The 11,885-nt window shown below is 58.2% G+C and overlaps 1 protein-coding gene across 1 annotated transcript; it reads left to right on the forward strand.

Annotated features, from left to right (window-relative positions):
- The first annotated feature begins 4,432 nt into the window (after window positions 1-4,432).
- SRM (spermidine synthase) lies at window positions 4,433-10,800 on the forward strand. The gene is made up of 8 exons (XM_087820112.1): window positions 4,433-4,599; window positions 5,144-5,264; window positions 5,664-5,756; window positions 6,480-6,633; window positions 7,212-7,295; window positions 7,378-7,523; window positions 7,605-7,727; window positions 7,844-10,800. The coding sequence occupies exons 1-8, from the start codon at window positions 4,433-4,435 to the stop codon at window positions 7,862-7,864; spliced, it is 909 nt and encodes a 302-aa protein (XP_087676238.1). The 3' UTR covers window positions 7,865-10,800.
- The last annotated feature ends 1,085 nt before the right edge of the window (window positions 10,801-11,885 follow it).

Genomic DNA, 11,885 nt, shown 5'->3' on the forward strand with positions numbered 1-11,885 from the left:
ACTGGCTGCAGCTTAGTCACATGGCCACAGCCAAGGGTGCTGGGATGTCATCTCAGTGCCCACATGCCCAGCTAAAAACCCAGAATTCTGTCAGTATAGTTTGGGAAGAACAGACATTGAAGCACAATGAGAGCCTGCAAACACTGGCAGAGCCTCTGCTATGAAAAGTGGACAGATGGACATTTAAGAACATGGCGGCAGGGACCAGAGTGAAGGTGAAAGTGTGAGTGCGTGTGCGTGGGAGTGAGTATGGGTGGGCACCTGTCTGTTGGTGTGGGGACTTGGGGTGGGCAGGTGGGGGACCTGCAGCTGGTCACGTCTCGCAGCTTGGGATTGGAGAGCACGGCATTTTGGAAAATCTACAGGGTCCTCAGGAGGAGGCTGGGGGGGAAGGAAGCAGCCATGACCCAGCACAGACCCACAGACCAGTGCCCCCAGGGTGCTGTGACAATGCCCCCAAATGCCCAGGCCTATTGCTGTGACCTGATGCCCCCGGACACCTGGACCTGCTGCCATCACCCGGCACGCCCAGACAGTGACCCACATTGGCCTGCACCAGGGAACCTCCAGGAGGCTCGGACCTACACACCAAGGGGCCAGAATGAACAGCATCAGAGCAAAATCCAGTGAGCTCCACAAACAGCAGATCCAAACATCTGTAGAACAGCTGGCACCACGTGGTTGGGGTTGAGCCTTACAGTCGGCAAGCCCGAGGGGAGACACCACCCTCAAACACGGCATCACCAATCGAGACCCAAGTACAACAGAAGAGCCCAAACTAGACCACCGACATACACCACACACAAGAATAAAGTCGAAATGGATAAAAGACTTAAATGTAAGTCACAAAACCACAGAAGTCCTAGAAGGAAACATAGGCAGCAAGATCATCTCACGTAGCAGAATTTTCACCAATACATCTCCCAGGGCAAGAGAAACGAAAAAAGTGGGACGACATCAAACTAAAAAGCTGCTGCCCAGCAAAAGAAACCAGCGTCAAAATGAAAAGGGAGCCCGCTGTAAGGGAGAACATATTTGCCAGTGACGCATCTGAGAAGGGGCTAATTTCCAAAGTGTGCAAAGAATTCATACAGCTCAACAAAAGGAAGACAATCCAATTAAATGGGCACAGGACCTGAATAGGCACTTCTCCAAAGAGGACACACAGATGGCCAACAAACATGAAAAAATGCTCAAGGTCAGTAATCACCAGAGAGATGCAAATTAAAACCACAATGAGGGATCACTTCATACCTGTCAGGGTGGCTCCATCAACAAATCAGCAAACAGCAAGTGCTGGCGAGGGTGTGGGGAAAGGGGGACCCTAGTGCACTGCTGGTGGGAGGGCAGACTGGAGCAGCCACTATGGAAAGCAGTGTGGAGTTTCCTCAAAAAATTAAAAATGGAGCTGCCAGTTGACCCAGCGATCCCACTCCTAGGAATGTATCCTAAGAAACCCGGAACACTCATCAGAAAGAATATATGTACCCCGATGTTCATAGCAGCACAGTTCACAATAGCTGAGATCTGGAAACAGCCCAAGTGCCCACCAGGAGATGAGTGGATTAAAAAGCTGTGGGACATTCACACCATGGAGTACTACGCAGCTGTAAAGGAGAAGGATCTCGTACCCTTTGGGACAGGATGGAGGGACCTGGAGAGTATTATGCTGAGTGAAATAAGCCAGGCAGCGAAAGACAAATATCACATGATCTCACGTATAAGTGGAATCTAATGAACATACTAAACTGACAAACAAAATAGGTCCAGAGTCATAAAGGTGTGGAACAGACTGACAGATCTCGGGGGGGGGGGGGGGGGGAGATTAACCAAATAACTTATATGCATATGTGTATAACCAATGGATACAGACAATAGTGTGGTGAAGGCCTGCTGTTTGTGGTGCCTTGGGCAGCTTGCCTTGAGTGTTTTCAACCAAGTAACACCCAAAAATGGCCAAATTCATCCCACTCATAACCACAGCTGTCTGCCTGACTGAACATAGTGCTTAAAAAGTGACTCTCGGGTGCTAACTGCCAAAAAGTCTCTCCAGGGACAGACACAGCAGAGCGGGGGCAGAGAGAGAGAGCGATCGATTGGTTGCCTCCCACGTGACGCTCTAACCACTGAGGAAAATGAGCCAGGGCCCTGCTCCCTCTTTTACAGGCCACCTACCCTGTAGGAGGTTGGGGTAGTCAACCCACTAAGCAGTAATGCTTTACAGCTGAAACCTTTTTTTTAAAAAAAAATCCTCACCTAAGGATACTTCTTCCATTGCTTTTCGGGGAGAGAGGGGGGAGAGAAACATCAATGTGTCAATTGGTTGCCTCCCACTCACACACCAACCGGGGTCAGGGGTGGAGCCTGCAACCAAGGTACATGCCCTTGGCCACAATCGAACCCGGGACCCCTCCGTCTGCAGGCCCACGCTCCAACTAAGTGAGCCAAATCCACTAAGGCTACGTCTGAATTCTTGATGCAGACTGGTCTGAATTTGAGGAAACAGCTTGTGCTCTACCCTGGTTTTCTCCAGCCTGATCGTCCATCTCAGTTGTGAATTTCACTGGACAGTAATGATGGCTCTTTCTGGCAAAACTATAGTTTTCCTCCTCGTGATCTGAAGCTGGGCGGCATTTCTGGGCTCGTGGTCCTGCCTATCTAGGGATTTTTTTTTTTTTTGCCCGTAATTTATTGAGGGCCTTTGTGTTCTTTGAACTTGGGAGGTTTGCACTGCGGCTATACACGCTGGCCTAGAGGTCCTGTTTGCTGTTCATGCTTGAGGCGGCGGTGACAGTGTTACCTCCCCGTGCAGGAGGGCAAAGGGTGTCGTCTATGGTCCTTCTCATTTGAGGAGGCACACGCTGGAACAGTTTTGTTCATCTTGCAGGAGGGGTCCCTAGCCCCGTGGACCTTACGGCCTGGCTCAGGGTACACAGAAGCGAACAGGTGGTCCCAAGTCAGAGGCACAAATGTTGACGCTGGAAGTACAGGCTGTGCGCAGAATAGAGCCGATGAAGCCCGTAGGAACTGGACGTGCTGTTGGCTGTCATATATGCTGTGTGACACTTTTCTGCAGGGCTTCAGGTGCAGTAACCCCTCCAAGGGAGCCGCCATCCCCTCAGCCAGCTTTAACTGCCTTGGCTCCCCTCCCCTCTCAAAAGGGTTTAAAGTCAATCAAGGCACGCTGTTGCTTGAGGCTCTCCCCCAAACAGATAAACACGCCTGTGTCATTCATTTGGGGTGAACAGACCGGGAACAAGCTTTTCACCTCCAAGTGGAGGCTGCAAAACGTCAGGGAGAAAACACTCCTGTCATCATGTCACCGGTAGGTTACACCAGTCTCATCTCCCTTCCTTGTCATGGGAAGAAACTAACTTGCAGAGAGCAATTAGCATTTAATATCTGGCAATTAGCATGCTTAATGGGATTCTGAGAAGTTCCTTGACATTTTCGTAAAAACAGAAAGCGCCATTCCCGCCCACCCTTCAAGGAGCAAGGCCCGGTGTGTCAAAAAAAAATGGCGTGCCAGTCTTTCTGGGTGTTGAATATGCATGCGCTGGCCTCTTCCGAAACACTGCTGGTAAATTTAGAAACTCGTTTAGAAAAGAACTCTTTCTTATGCAGCAGCCGCACGCTCCCGGCTCGGAGAACCGGCGAACTCGAGCTCAAGTCGCAGGGCGGCGACGAGCCTTTCCAGGTAAATAAAACCCACCCTCGGTGCGCCCCAGGCAAACGGCAGCGTCGGCTCCAGCCCGACGGGGAGCCAAAGCTGGGCGCGCGCCGAGAGATACATTTACTCCCGCTCCTGCGCAACAAGGTAACTTCGCCGCGCACGGCAGCCGCCCGCTCGCTCTCCTCCTGCGGCCCCGGCGCTGGAAACTCCGCGCGCAGCCGAGGTGTCATCTCAAGTTTCCCCGCCCGAGCCAGACGCCCCCTCGGTCCCTCTGCGGCGGGGCCCGGCCCTCGGTGCCTCCCGGATCCAGGGAAGGGAGCAGGGGCCCCGGGGCTGCGCTGAACCGCCCGGGACGGGCCGGGAGAGGCACCCGGACCCCTTCCGCCCGCCCAGCCCTCCCGGAGGCCCGACCGCGGCCGGTGGGTCGGCCCCGGCCCCACGTGGCCCCCTCGGAGCGGGCTGCACTACCCTGATGCGGCAGACAGACGGCCCGCCCCAGCCACTGGGCGCCGCGCTGTGGATCGGCGGCCAATCAGAGCCCTCTGAGCCCGGCGGGGGCGGTGCCTCCGAGTAGCCGCGCGCCCGCTCCCGCGCCGCCATTGGAGGGTTTGGGTCCCGCCCCTGCCAACACGGCCCCGCCCCCCCTGGCGGGTTAGGTTGCGGCGCGGGCGGCGCTCGGAGCTGGTCCCGTTGTGCGGCGGCTCCGCGCGGCCTGCAGTCCCGGGTCCGCGCCCCGCGCCGCCCGCCAGCGCGCCCGCCATGGAGCCCGGCGCCGCCGGCCCCGCCGCCTCCGGCCCCGCCGCCATCCGCGAGGGCTGGTTCCGCGAGACGTGCAGCCTGTGGCCGGGCCAGGCCCTGTCCCTGCAGGTGGAGCAGCTGCTGCACCATCAGCGCTCGCGGTACCAGGATATCCTCGTCTTCCGCAGGTAGGTGCCGCCGCCGGCCCGCCCCGCGCCCCGCGCCCCGCAGCCCGGACCCTGCGCGCTGCGAACCGGCCGGGACTCCTGCCTGATCTCGGCCCAGCCCCCCGCCTTCCTGCCAGACCCCCCGTCTAGCGCCCTTTACCTCCGACGCCCCCGGGCCGCCTCTGCGCGCCCCTCCTCCTGCAGAACTGTCAGAAGTTGCGGTGCGCTAGGCCCGTGGGCTCCCCGGGGCCCCTCCCCGCCCAGCATCCCGTCCCCGGGGCCGGGGGCCCGCGTCGCGGGCGGTGCTCTAAGGCGGGGAGCGCGCCCGAGTCTGCGCGGACCCGACGCGCCGGGCTCCACGTGTCAGCCTGGGACACGTCAGAGTCGTACCCCGACCAGCGCGCGGCCGGGCCGCCGGCCGGCCCCCGCCACGTGCCCCCCCCCGTCCGCCGCCCCTGGGACCCCTTCGCAGGCTGGGGGAGCGTGTTCTTGCCCAGGGTAAGTGGAGGCACGCCGCCCCCGCGCCAGGGGACCCAGGCCCCTGACTGTCACTCCCGCCCCGCAGTAAGAGCTACGGCAACGTGCTGGTGCTGGACGGCGTCATCCAGTGCACCGAGAGGGACGAGTTCTCCTACCAGGAGATGATAGCCAACCTGCCGCTCTGCAGCCACCCCAACCCACGCAAGGTACCCCCTCCCGCCGCGGCTCAGCCCTGAGCGCCCCACGGGACAGCGCTGGAGCCCCGCACCCCCACCCTCCGCGCGCGCTTTGTGCAGCCCGGGTGCTTCCTAAAGGGGTGTCGGGGACAGTGCTGGCCAGGACCAGGGGAGTGGGTGGGGGCCCGCACAGTTCTGGGAGGAGCCAAGAGTTCTGGCTGAGGCCTGAAGCTTGGGAAGGAATTTTCAGGAAAAGGGGACACCTGGGGCCAGGTGCCTGAGAGTAGAAAATAAAGGAACGCGGCCTGTGGGTCAGAGGAGCTGAGCCGCACCCGGGACCCTCGCTCTGCGCGGTTCTGTGTGAGCAGCCGTGGGCCCAGGCCACCGCGTCCTGGGGGACCCTGCTCCCGACTGTCCGTCTCCTCCCAGGTGCTGATCATCGGGGGTGGCGACGGGGGTGTCCTGCGGGAGGTGGTGAAGCATTCCTCCGTGGAGTCCGTGGTGCAGTGCGAGATCGATGAGGTGAGCCGTCCGAGCAGAGCCGGGGGTCTGGGTTCAAGTTCCTGTTCCACACTGAACTGGCTGTGTAACCCGGGGCAAGCCACTTAATATCTCTAGGCCTGTTTCTTCGTCTTAAAAACATGTTGGGAGAAGTTGGGGGGACAGTCGCGGGCCTGGTGCATAGTAGGTGTGCTAGTTCTTAGTAAGGCTGGGCACTGTTTTTAATTCAAGGCCCAAGGACATTCCAACTGCTAGGGCAGCCGCTGTGCGTCAGCCATGGCTCTGGGTGCTGGGGTGCAGTGGTGGGCAGGCAGGTCCGGCCCCTGTTGGAGCTACTCTTCTAGTTGGAAGGAGACAGCGAAGGGTGACGTGTTCAAGGCATGAAAGGTGGGTGGAGGCGGGTGTGAGCTGAGCCCGAATGAGCAGCGTCGGGTCACGTGAGGCAGGGAAAGGCTCTCCTGGCGGAAGCTGGAATCGCCGCCCCCTGAAACAGCTAGAAGCCGCTCAGAGGGGGCAGTTTGATCGGGGGCAGGGAACAGGAATGGTGGAGATTCAGCTGAGGAGCTGGCCGGAGCCAACCCTCCTTGAGAAGTTGAGGGAGGAGGTCCCAGAGTGCTTCCCATTTTACAGATGTGGAAACAGGGGTTCCACGAAGTAAATGGCTGGCCCAAGGTGACCGGGCTATGAAAGGGACTGCTGGGAGTCCCACCTGGCTCCAGCCTGGTCCCCCCGTCCCTGCCCCAGGATGTCATTCAGGTCTCTAAGAAGTTCCTGCCCAGCATGGCCATTGGCTACTCCAGCTCAAAGCTGACCCTCCACGTGGGCGACGGTTTTGAGTTCATGAAACAGAACCAGGACGCCTTCGATGTTATCATCACTGACTCCTCGGACCCCATGGGTAAGCACGGGGTGGCGTGGGCCCTGCCCTCCAGCAGCGGCCACTTCAGGAGCCAGCCTCCCCTTTGCTCCCAGGCCTGAGTTGCAGAGTAGAGGACAGGGGGCCCCCAGAACTAGCTCAGCACATTTTCCTCCTCAGTTGTCACCTCCCCCTCAAACACGGCTCAGTAGAGTAGGGGGACCAGGCCACTGCCCAAAGTTCACAGTTGGTTGGGGACCTGGAGGAGAGTGGGGCTCTGGCCTTGGCCCAGAGAGGCCTCAGTTTCCTCTTTAGCCTCAGGCTAGCATCAGGGCGAGGTGGATTCTCCTTTTAAACCAAGGCCCTGGTTGGAGGTGCCCCCATGCAGTGCTAATGAGAACCCCCTGGAACAGGGGTTAAAGCGTGGCGCCCACTCAGATTCCGGGGCAATGGGCCCCTGTACCCATCAAAAGCACCCTTTCATGGTTCGTTTCTGAATTCCACACACCTGGGTTCAAGCCCGGCTCTGCTCCCTGGCAGCTGTGTGGGCCTTGCCCCACCCCAGGCTCAGGATGTCTCTCCAGAATGTGTTCACTGTCGCTTGTCCCACCCTCCCGCAGGCCCAGCCGAGAGCCTCTTCAAGGAATCCTATTACCAGCTCATGAAGACGGCCCTCAAGGGGGACGGGATCCTCTGCTGCCAGGGTGAGCACCTGGAGCAGGGGTGCCAGTGAGTGGGCGGGGGGGGGGCCGCCAGCCCGCCAGTGCTGATTCTGCCTCCCCCCAGGCGAGTGCCAGTGGCTGCACCTGGACCTCATCAAGGACATGCAGCACTTCTGCAGGTCGCTCTTCCCCGTGGTGGCCTATGCCTACTGCACCATCCCCACCTACCCCAGCGGCCAGATTGGCTTCATGCTATGCAGCAAAAACCCAGTGAGCTTCTGGCTATCCTGGGGGTGGGAGGGGCAGGTGGGCATGGAGAGCTCTCCCCTGATGCCCCCCCCACCCCCCCAGAGCACCAACTTCCGGGAGCCGGTGCGGCAGCTGACACAGAAGCAGGTGGAACAGATGCAGCTGAGATACTACAACTCAGACGTGCACCGGGCGGCCTTCGTCCTGCCTGAGTTTGCCCGCAAGGTGAGCCCCTGGCGGGGCGGGGCAGGGCCGGTCGGGGGACCCAGGGCTCCCTGGGAGACCCGCCTCGGCCCCCATGTGACCCAGCATCCTCCTGACGAGGCCTCATGTCCCACCAGGCCCTGAATGATGTGAGCTGAGCCCAGGTGCCACTGCCGACAGCGCCCAGGACCTCGTGCCAGGCTGCCCTGGACAAGACCCCTGCCAGCAGACCCACCAACCAAGTGTTACAGGCCCCAGAATGCTGCCCGGCCTGCCCCGCTGGCCGACTGTCTGTCTCTGGTGTTGAGCCTCCCGGCCTGCCCCAGCTGTGTACAGCACCGTCTCCGCCCTCTGTCAGCCTCACTCACCAAACACATGTATTTATAACAAGCTTCTGAATCGTGTGTTCCCAGACCTTGAATGGGCCCAGGCAGGGGCTGCAGCCACCGTTATTGACTGTTTCTGTGCCAGGCTCTGCGCAAGAGTCTGTCACTGTCTGTGAGTGAGCAGGCCAGGCCCTCCCCGTGTAACCCCGGACCGGCCCCTTGTCCACCGACACCAAGGGACACAGCAGTCATGGAACTGCACTCAAACCTGTCCTGAGAAGCTGCCTCAGTCATTCCTTCACCCAGCCCCACAGGGGGTGGTGACGGACCCGTAGGGCCAGGGCTGTGGGGTTGACAAGATCAAGGCAGGCTGCTCCGGGGCTGTGCTTTCTCCTGGGGCTGCCCTGCCAGGTTCTTGGAAGATCTGGAGGATTGTTAGGTCCCGTCCAGGGGCGGATGCTGGAGGGGACTCCAGAGGGCTGGCGGCTGGGTTTGAATGTAGTTCCTTGGGCCTGTTCAAGCACATCAGCTGCCCTGACTTAGCCCAGGAATCAGACTTGGGTTCAAATCCTGCCTGCCCCGCTCCTGGGTGCCCTCTGGTAAACTCCCAGAAGCTCCCCCAAGTGTTGAGGTTGAGAAAGCAGGTGTGGGTGGCCACATAGGGACATGCCCTCTCCATGGTGCTGAACGCCCGGCTTGTGCCCCAGGCGCCTCACCCCTCCTGAAGACCAGGGCTGAGACTCTGGTGCTGGGAGAGGAGTGGCCACAACGGGGTGCAGACTGAGGGGAGGGGGGCTGAGCCCACTCCTGTCTCAGGACCCACAGTCACCAACCCAGAGGCGCTGCCAGAGTGTGGGGTATCCCGAGCGGCTTGGGGCAGGGAGGGGGACAGGGGAGTGGCCCCAGCCTGGGGGTGGCGCTAGAACACTCCCTGGCCCCACCCCTACCTTGGACTCATTCAGCAGGTGCTAGGACTGGAGTCCTCATGGGGGTGTGGGGGTGGGGAGCAAGTGTCCAACTTTGCAGCCAACTCCCAAGTGGCCCCAGGCCAGTCACTTGCCCTCAGGGCTCCACACACCTGGACCTCACCTCCATGAACTCCCTGAACTCAGCACCTGACGTGACCTCGGTCAGCAAGTCTGACCGCAGGCTCTGTCCTCACTCCACCTTCAAATTCCTGCACAGTCTTCAGCCCCAGCTCAGAAGCCAACACCGCTTGTGCCCCAGGGGCTCCCCCTCCCAGGCGGGGGTGAAGTCCAGACTCGGCTGTGGTCAGGATCGGGTAGCCGCTGACCCGCCACGTGTCTCAGTTCCTTCAACCTCCGAAGCCACGTGTGAAGAAGGTGCCATTAACCGGCGCAGGGAAGTTAGATGATGTACTAGTAGGCAGGCCGGGGGCAGGCCAGGCAGCTGGCCTTCCAGAAGCCACTGTTCCCGCAGCCTCCACAGCTCAGCCAAGCACCCTGGGCTCCGAGCAGGGACACCCACCCAGAGGTCCATTCTTGGGGTCCCGCCCCACAGCCCTCCGTACTGACCACGTTTCAGGAAGGTCCATCCTGGGGGCACCCCAGGGAGTGGTGCTGGTAGGGAAGGTGGGCATAGCGGGCGAGGGGTCCGTCTCGAGGGCTCGGCCTGGGGCTGTATCTCAACTCCTGACTTGGTTGCCCGGCCTGTAAAGTGGGAGCGATGGTCCTCACCTGTCACAGGCTCCAGTGAGAATTCTGCGTGTCCTTCGCTGCTCACTGAGCTGGGAAAGAACAGAATGATCTCTGGGGCGGAGGGAAAAGGAGAGGCTGGGGCCGTTTGGGAAACAAAGCCGAGCCTGCGAGGCCAATCCCTCCACATCCCGACTCTCCTAATAAAGTGTCCTGTACGCTCCGGCCCAGGAGAAGGGCTCTCCAGGCACGAGCCTTGACCCCGCACCTGCGTGAGCGTCTGGTAGACGCAGACCTGCTGAAGCAGAAGCGGGGGGCTTGGCGAGGACACGACCTGAGTCCCCCAGAGTCCCAGAAATCAGGGAGAGGGGCCTAAACAGGCGCAGTCTGTCCCAAGGAGAGTATACAATTAATCCTATCTGGGATTGCTTAGTTATTTCTCAAAATCACCTGTGTCCCCTGGTTCAAGGCTCCAAACGGTTCCACGTGGACCGGTAGGAGAGCTCCGCCCTGGGCCCGCCGTCCTTCCTGGAGGCTGCGCTTACCTCTCGAAGCCGATCTCGGTATTTATCTTAACGCCTCAGCATCACGTGCTCCTATTACTACTTCTCAGCCTGTCAGTTTCAGTCACAATCCGTTGCTTTCCCGCCATCCCTAGTGCTGGTGGGAGCCACCTCTCTCCTTCCCTGCGCCCCAACCTCTCACACTCTCAACAATTAAGTGATAATCTAAACTCAGCCGCCAGCCTGCCACAGCTGCTGCTGCATAAACACTCACCGCTGAGGCCAGGGGTCAAGCTCGCTTTCCCTTCTGCATGGCTCCCTTTTCCCTGGAGGTTTTTGGGGGGATTTTTTTTCATTTGCTAAGTTTTCAATAAATTGATCACTAACCTAACCCCGAACTTTTTACCAGCTCCCTAAAGCTCTTAAGATTTGTGGACGCAACACCCTTCATGAGGGTCCGAACAATATGCTAATCAATTAATTTTCGATTATGAGACCTTAGTATTTTACTTGGCCCGATTATCATTTATAATTAATTCATGATTCTATTTAATGGAATGTTCAGTAATGGGAAGTACTAATAAACATAATATGCATTTCTTTGTTAAAATGATGTGTGTCATAATGTATATAACACTCTCGTTTAGGAAAAAAAAATTACTAAAAATCTTTTTTTAAAGATCTCTGGACTCAACAGGCGTTCTGTCGTTTTATCTTCCTGGAGAATCTGCATTGAGCTCTCCGACCGCCCCTAATGGGGTTCCCTACGGAAACTCTTGTGTCTTGGACCCCATTACTTCCTTTCTTGGTTTACTCCTTTGTTTTGATGGAGCATATCCTATAGTAGCTTTTCAAAATATATGTTTTTATTGATTTCAGAGAGAGGAACGGAGAGGGGGAGAGAGATAGAAACATCAGTGATGAGAGAGTCATTGATCGGCTGCCTCCTGCAGGCCCCTTACTGGGGATCCAGCCCCCAACCCAGGCATGTGCCCTGACGGGGAATCCAACCTCGACAACCTCCTGGTTCATAGGTCGATGCCCAACTATTGGGCCACACCAGCTGGGCTATACTAGGTTTTTGAGAAAGGGGACAAGGGATGCAATTTTTAAAATATCTGACACGCATGAAAATGTCTACTCCACCTTCCTGCCTGATGGATGGGTACAGAATTCTTAGAAATAATTTTCCTTCAGCACTTTGAGATGAGCTCTTCTCCATTTTTATTAGTTACCTTTTGCTGTCTTTAAAATGAGCCCTGGGCCTAGCATGGGCTTCCGGAGCCCGCCACGCCTTTCTTCCCTCCCAGGTGTGCATCTTTTCTCTTCTCTCCTAAACGCTCAGGGTCGCCACGAGACTTGTAACCAGCGAAGCAACGGACAGCTGCAGCTCATCCCGGTCTTACCTCCTGAACCTGTTTCTAAGGCCCCCCCCCGCTTTTTTATAAAACAGAACATTTATTTATAAAATCACAGAGGTGGAAGAAGTAATTCCTAGAAGAAATGGGCTTAGGAAACAAGCTTTAGAGGCAAAGGAAGGGCCCTTGGAGCTCGGGAGTGAGGAAGGTGATGGTAACACGCCTGGGGCGGGGAAGGAAAGGGCGAGGGAAAGGCCGGGCGTGCTCCCAGGAGGGAGCGCGCTCTGGGTCCTTCATCCTAAGGGTTCTAAGGGTGCAGGTTTTAGGGGAGGTCCCA

This window comes from Miniopterus natalensis, chromosome 9 (assembly GCF_054644295.1).
Source record: "Miniopterus natalensis isolate mMinNat1 chromosome 9, mMinNat1.hap1, whole genome shotgun sequence".
In the NCBI taxonomy this organism is placed as follows: domain Eukaryota; kingdom Metazoa; phylum Chordata; class Mammalia; order Chiroptera; family Miniopteridae; genus Miniopterus; species Miniopterus natalensis.

Excerpts from the sequence above, each read along its gene's own strand:
- SRM (XM_087820112.1), top strand. The coding sequence starts at position 4,433 with ATGGAGCCCGGCGCCGCCGGCCCCGCCGCCTCCGGCCCCGCCGCCATC. Across the intron at positions 5,757-6,479 it reads TGCAGTGCGAGATCGATGAG|GATGTCATTCAGGTCTCTAA; the intron begins GTGAGCCGTCCG and ends TCCCTGCCCCAG. Across the intron at positions 7,728-7,843 it reads TGCCTGAGTTTGCCCGCAAG|GCCCTGAATGATGTGAGCTG; the intron begins GTGAGCCCCTGG and ends ATGTCCCACCAG.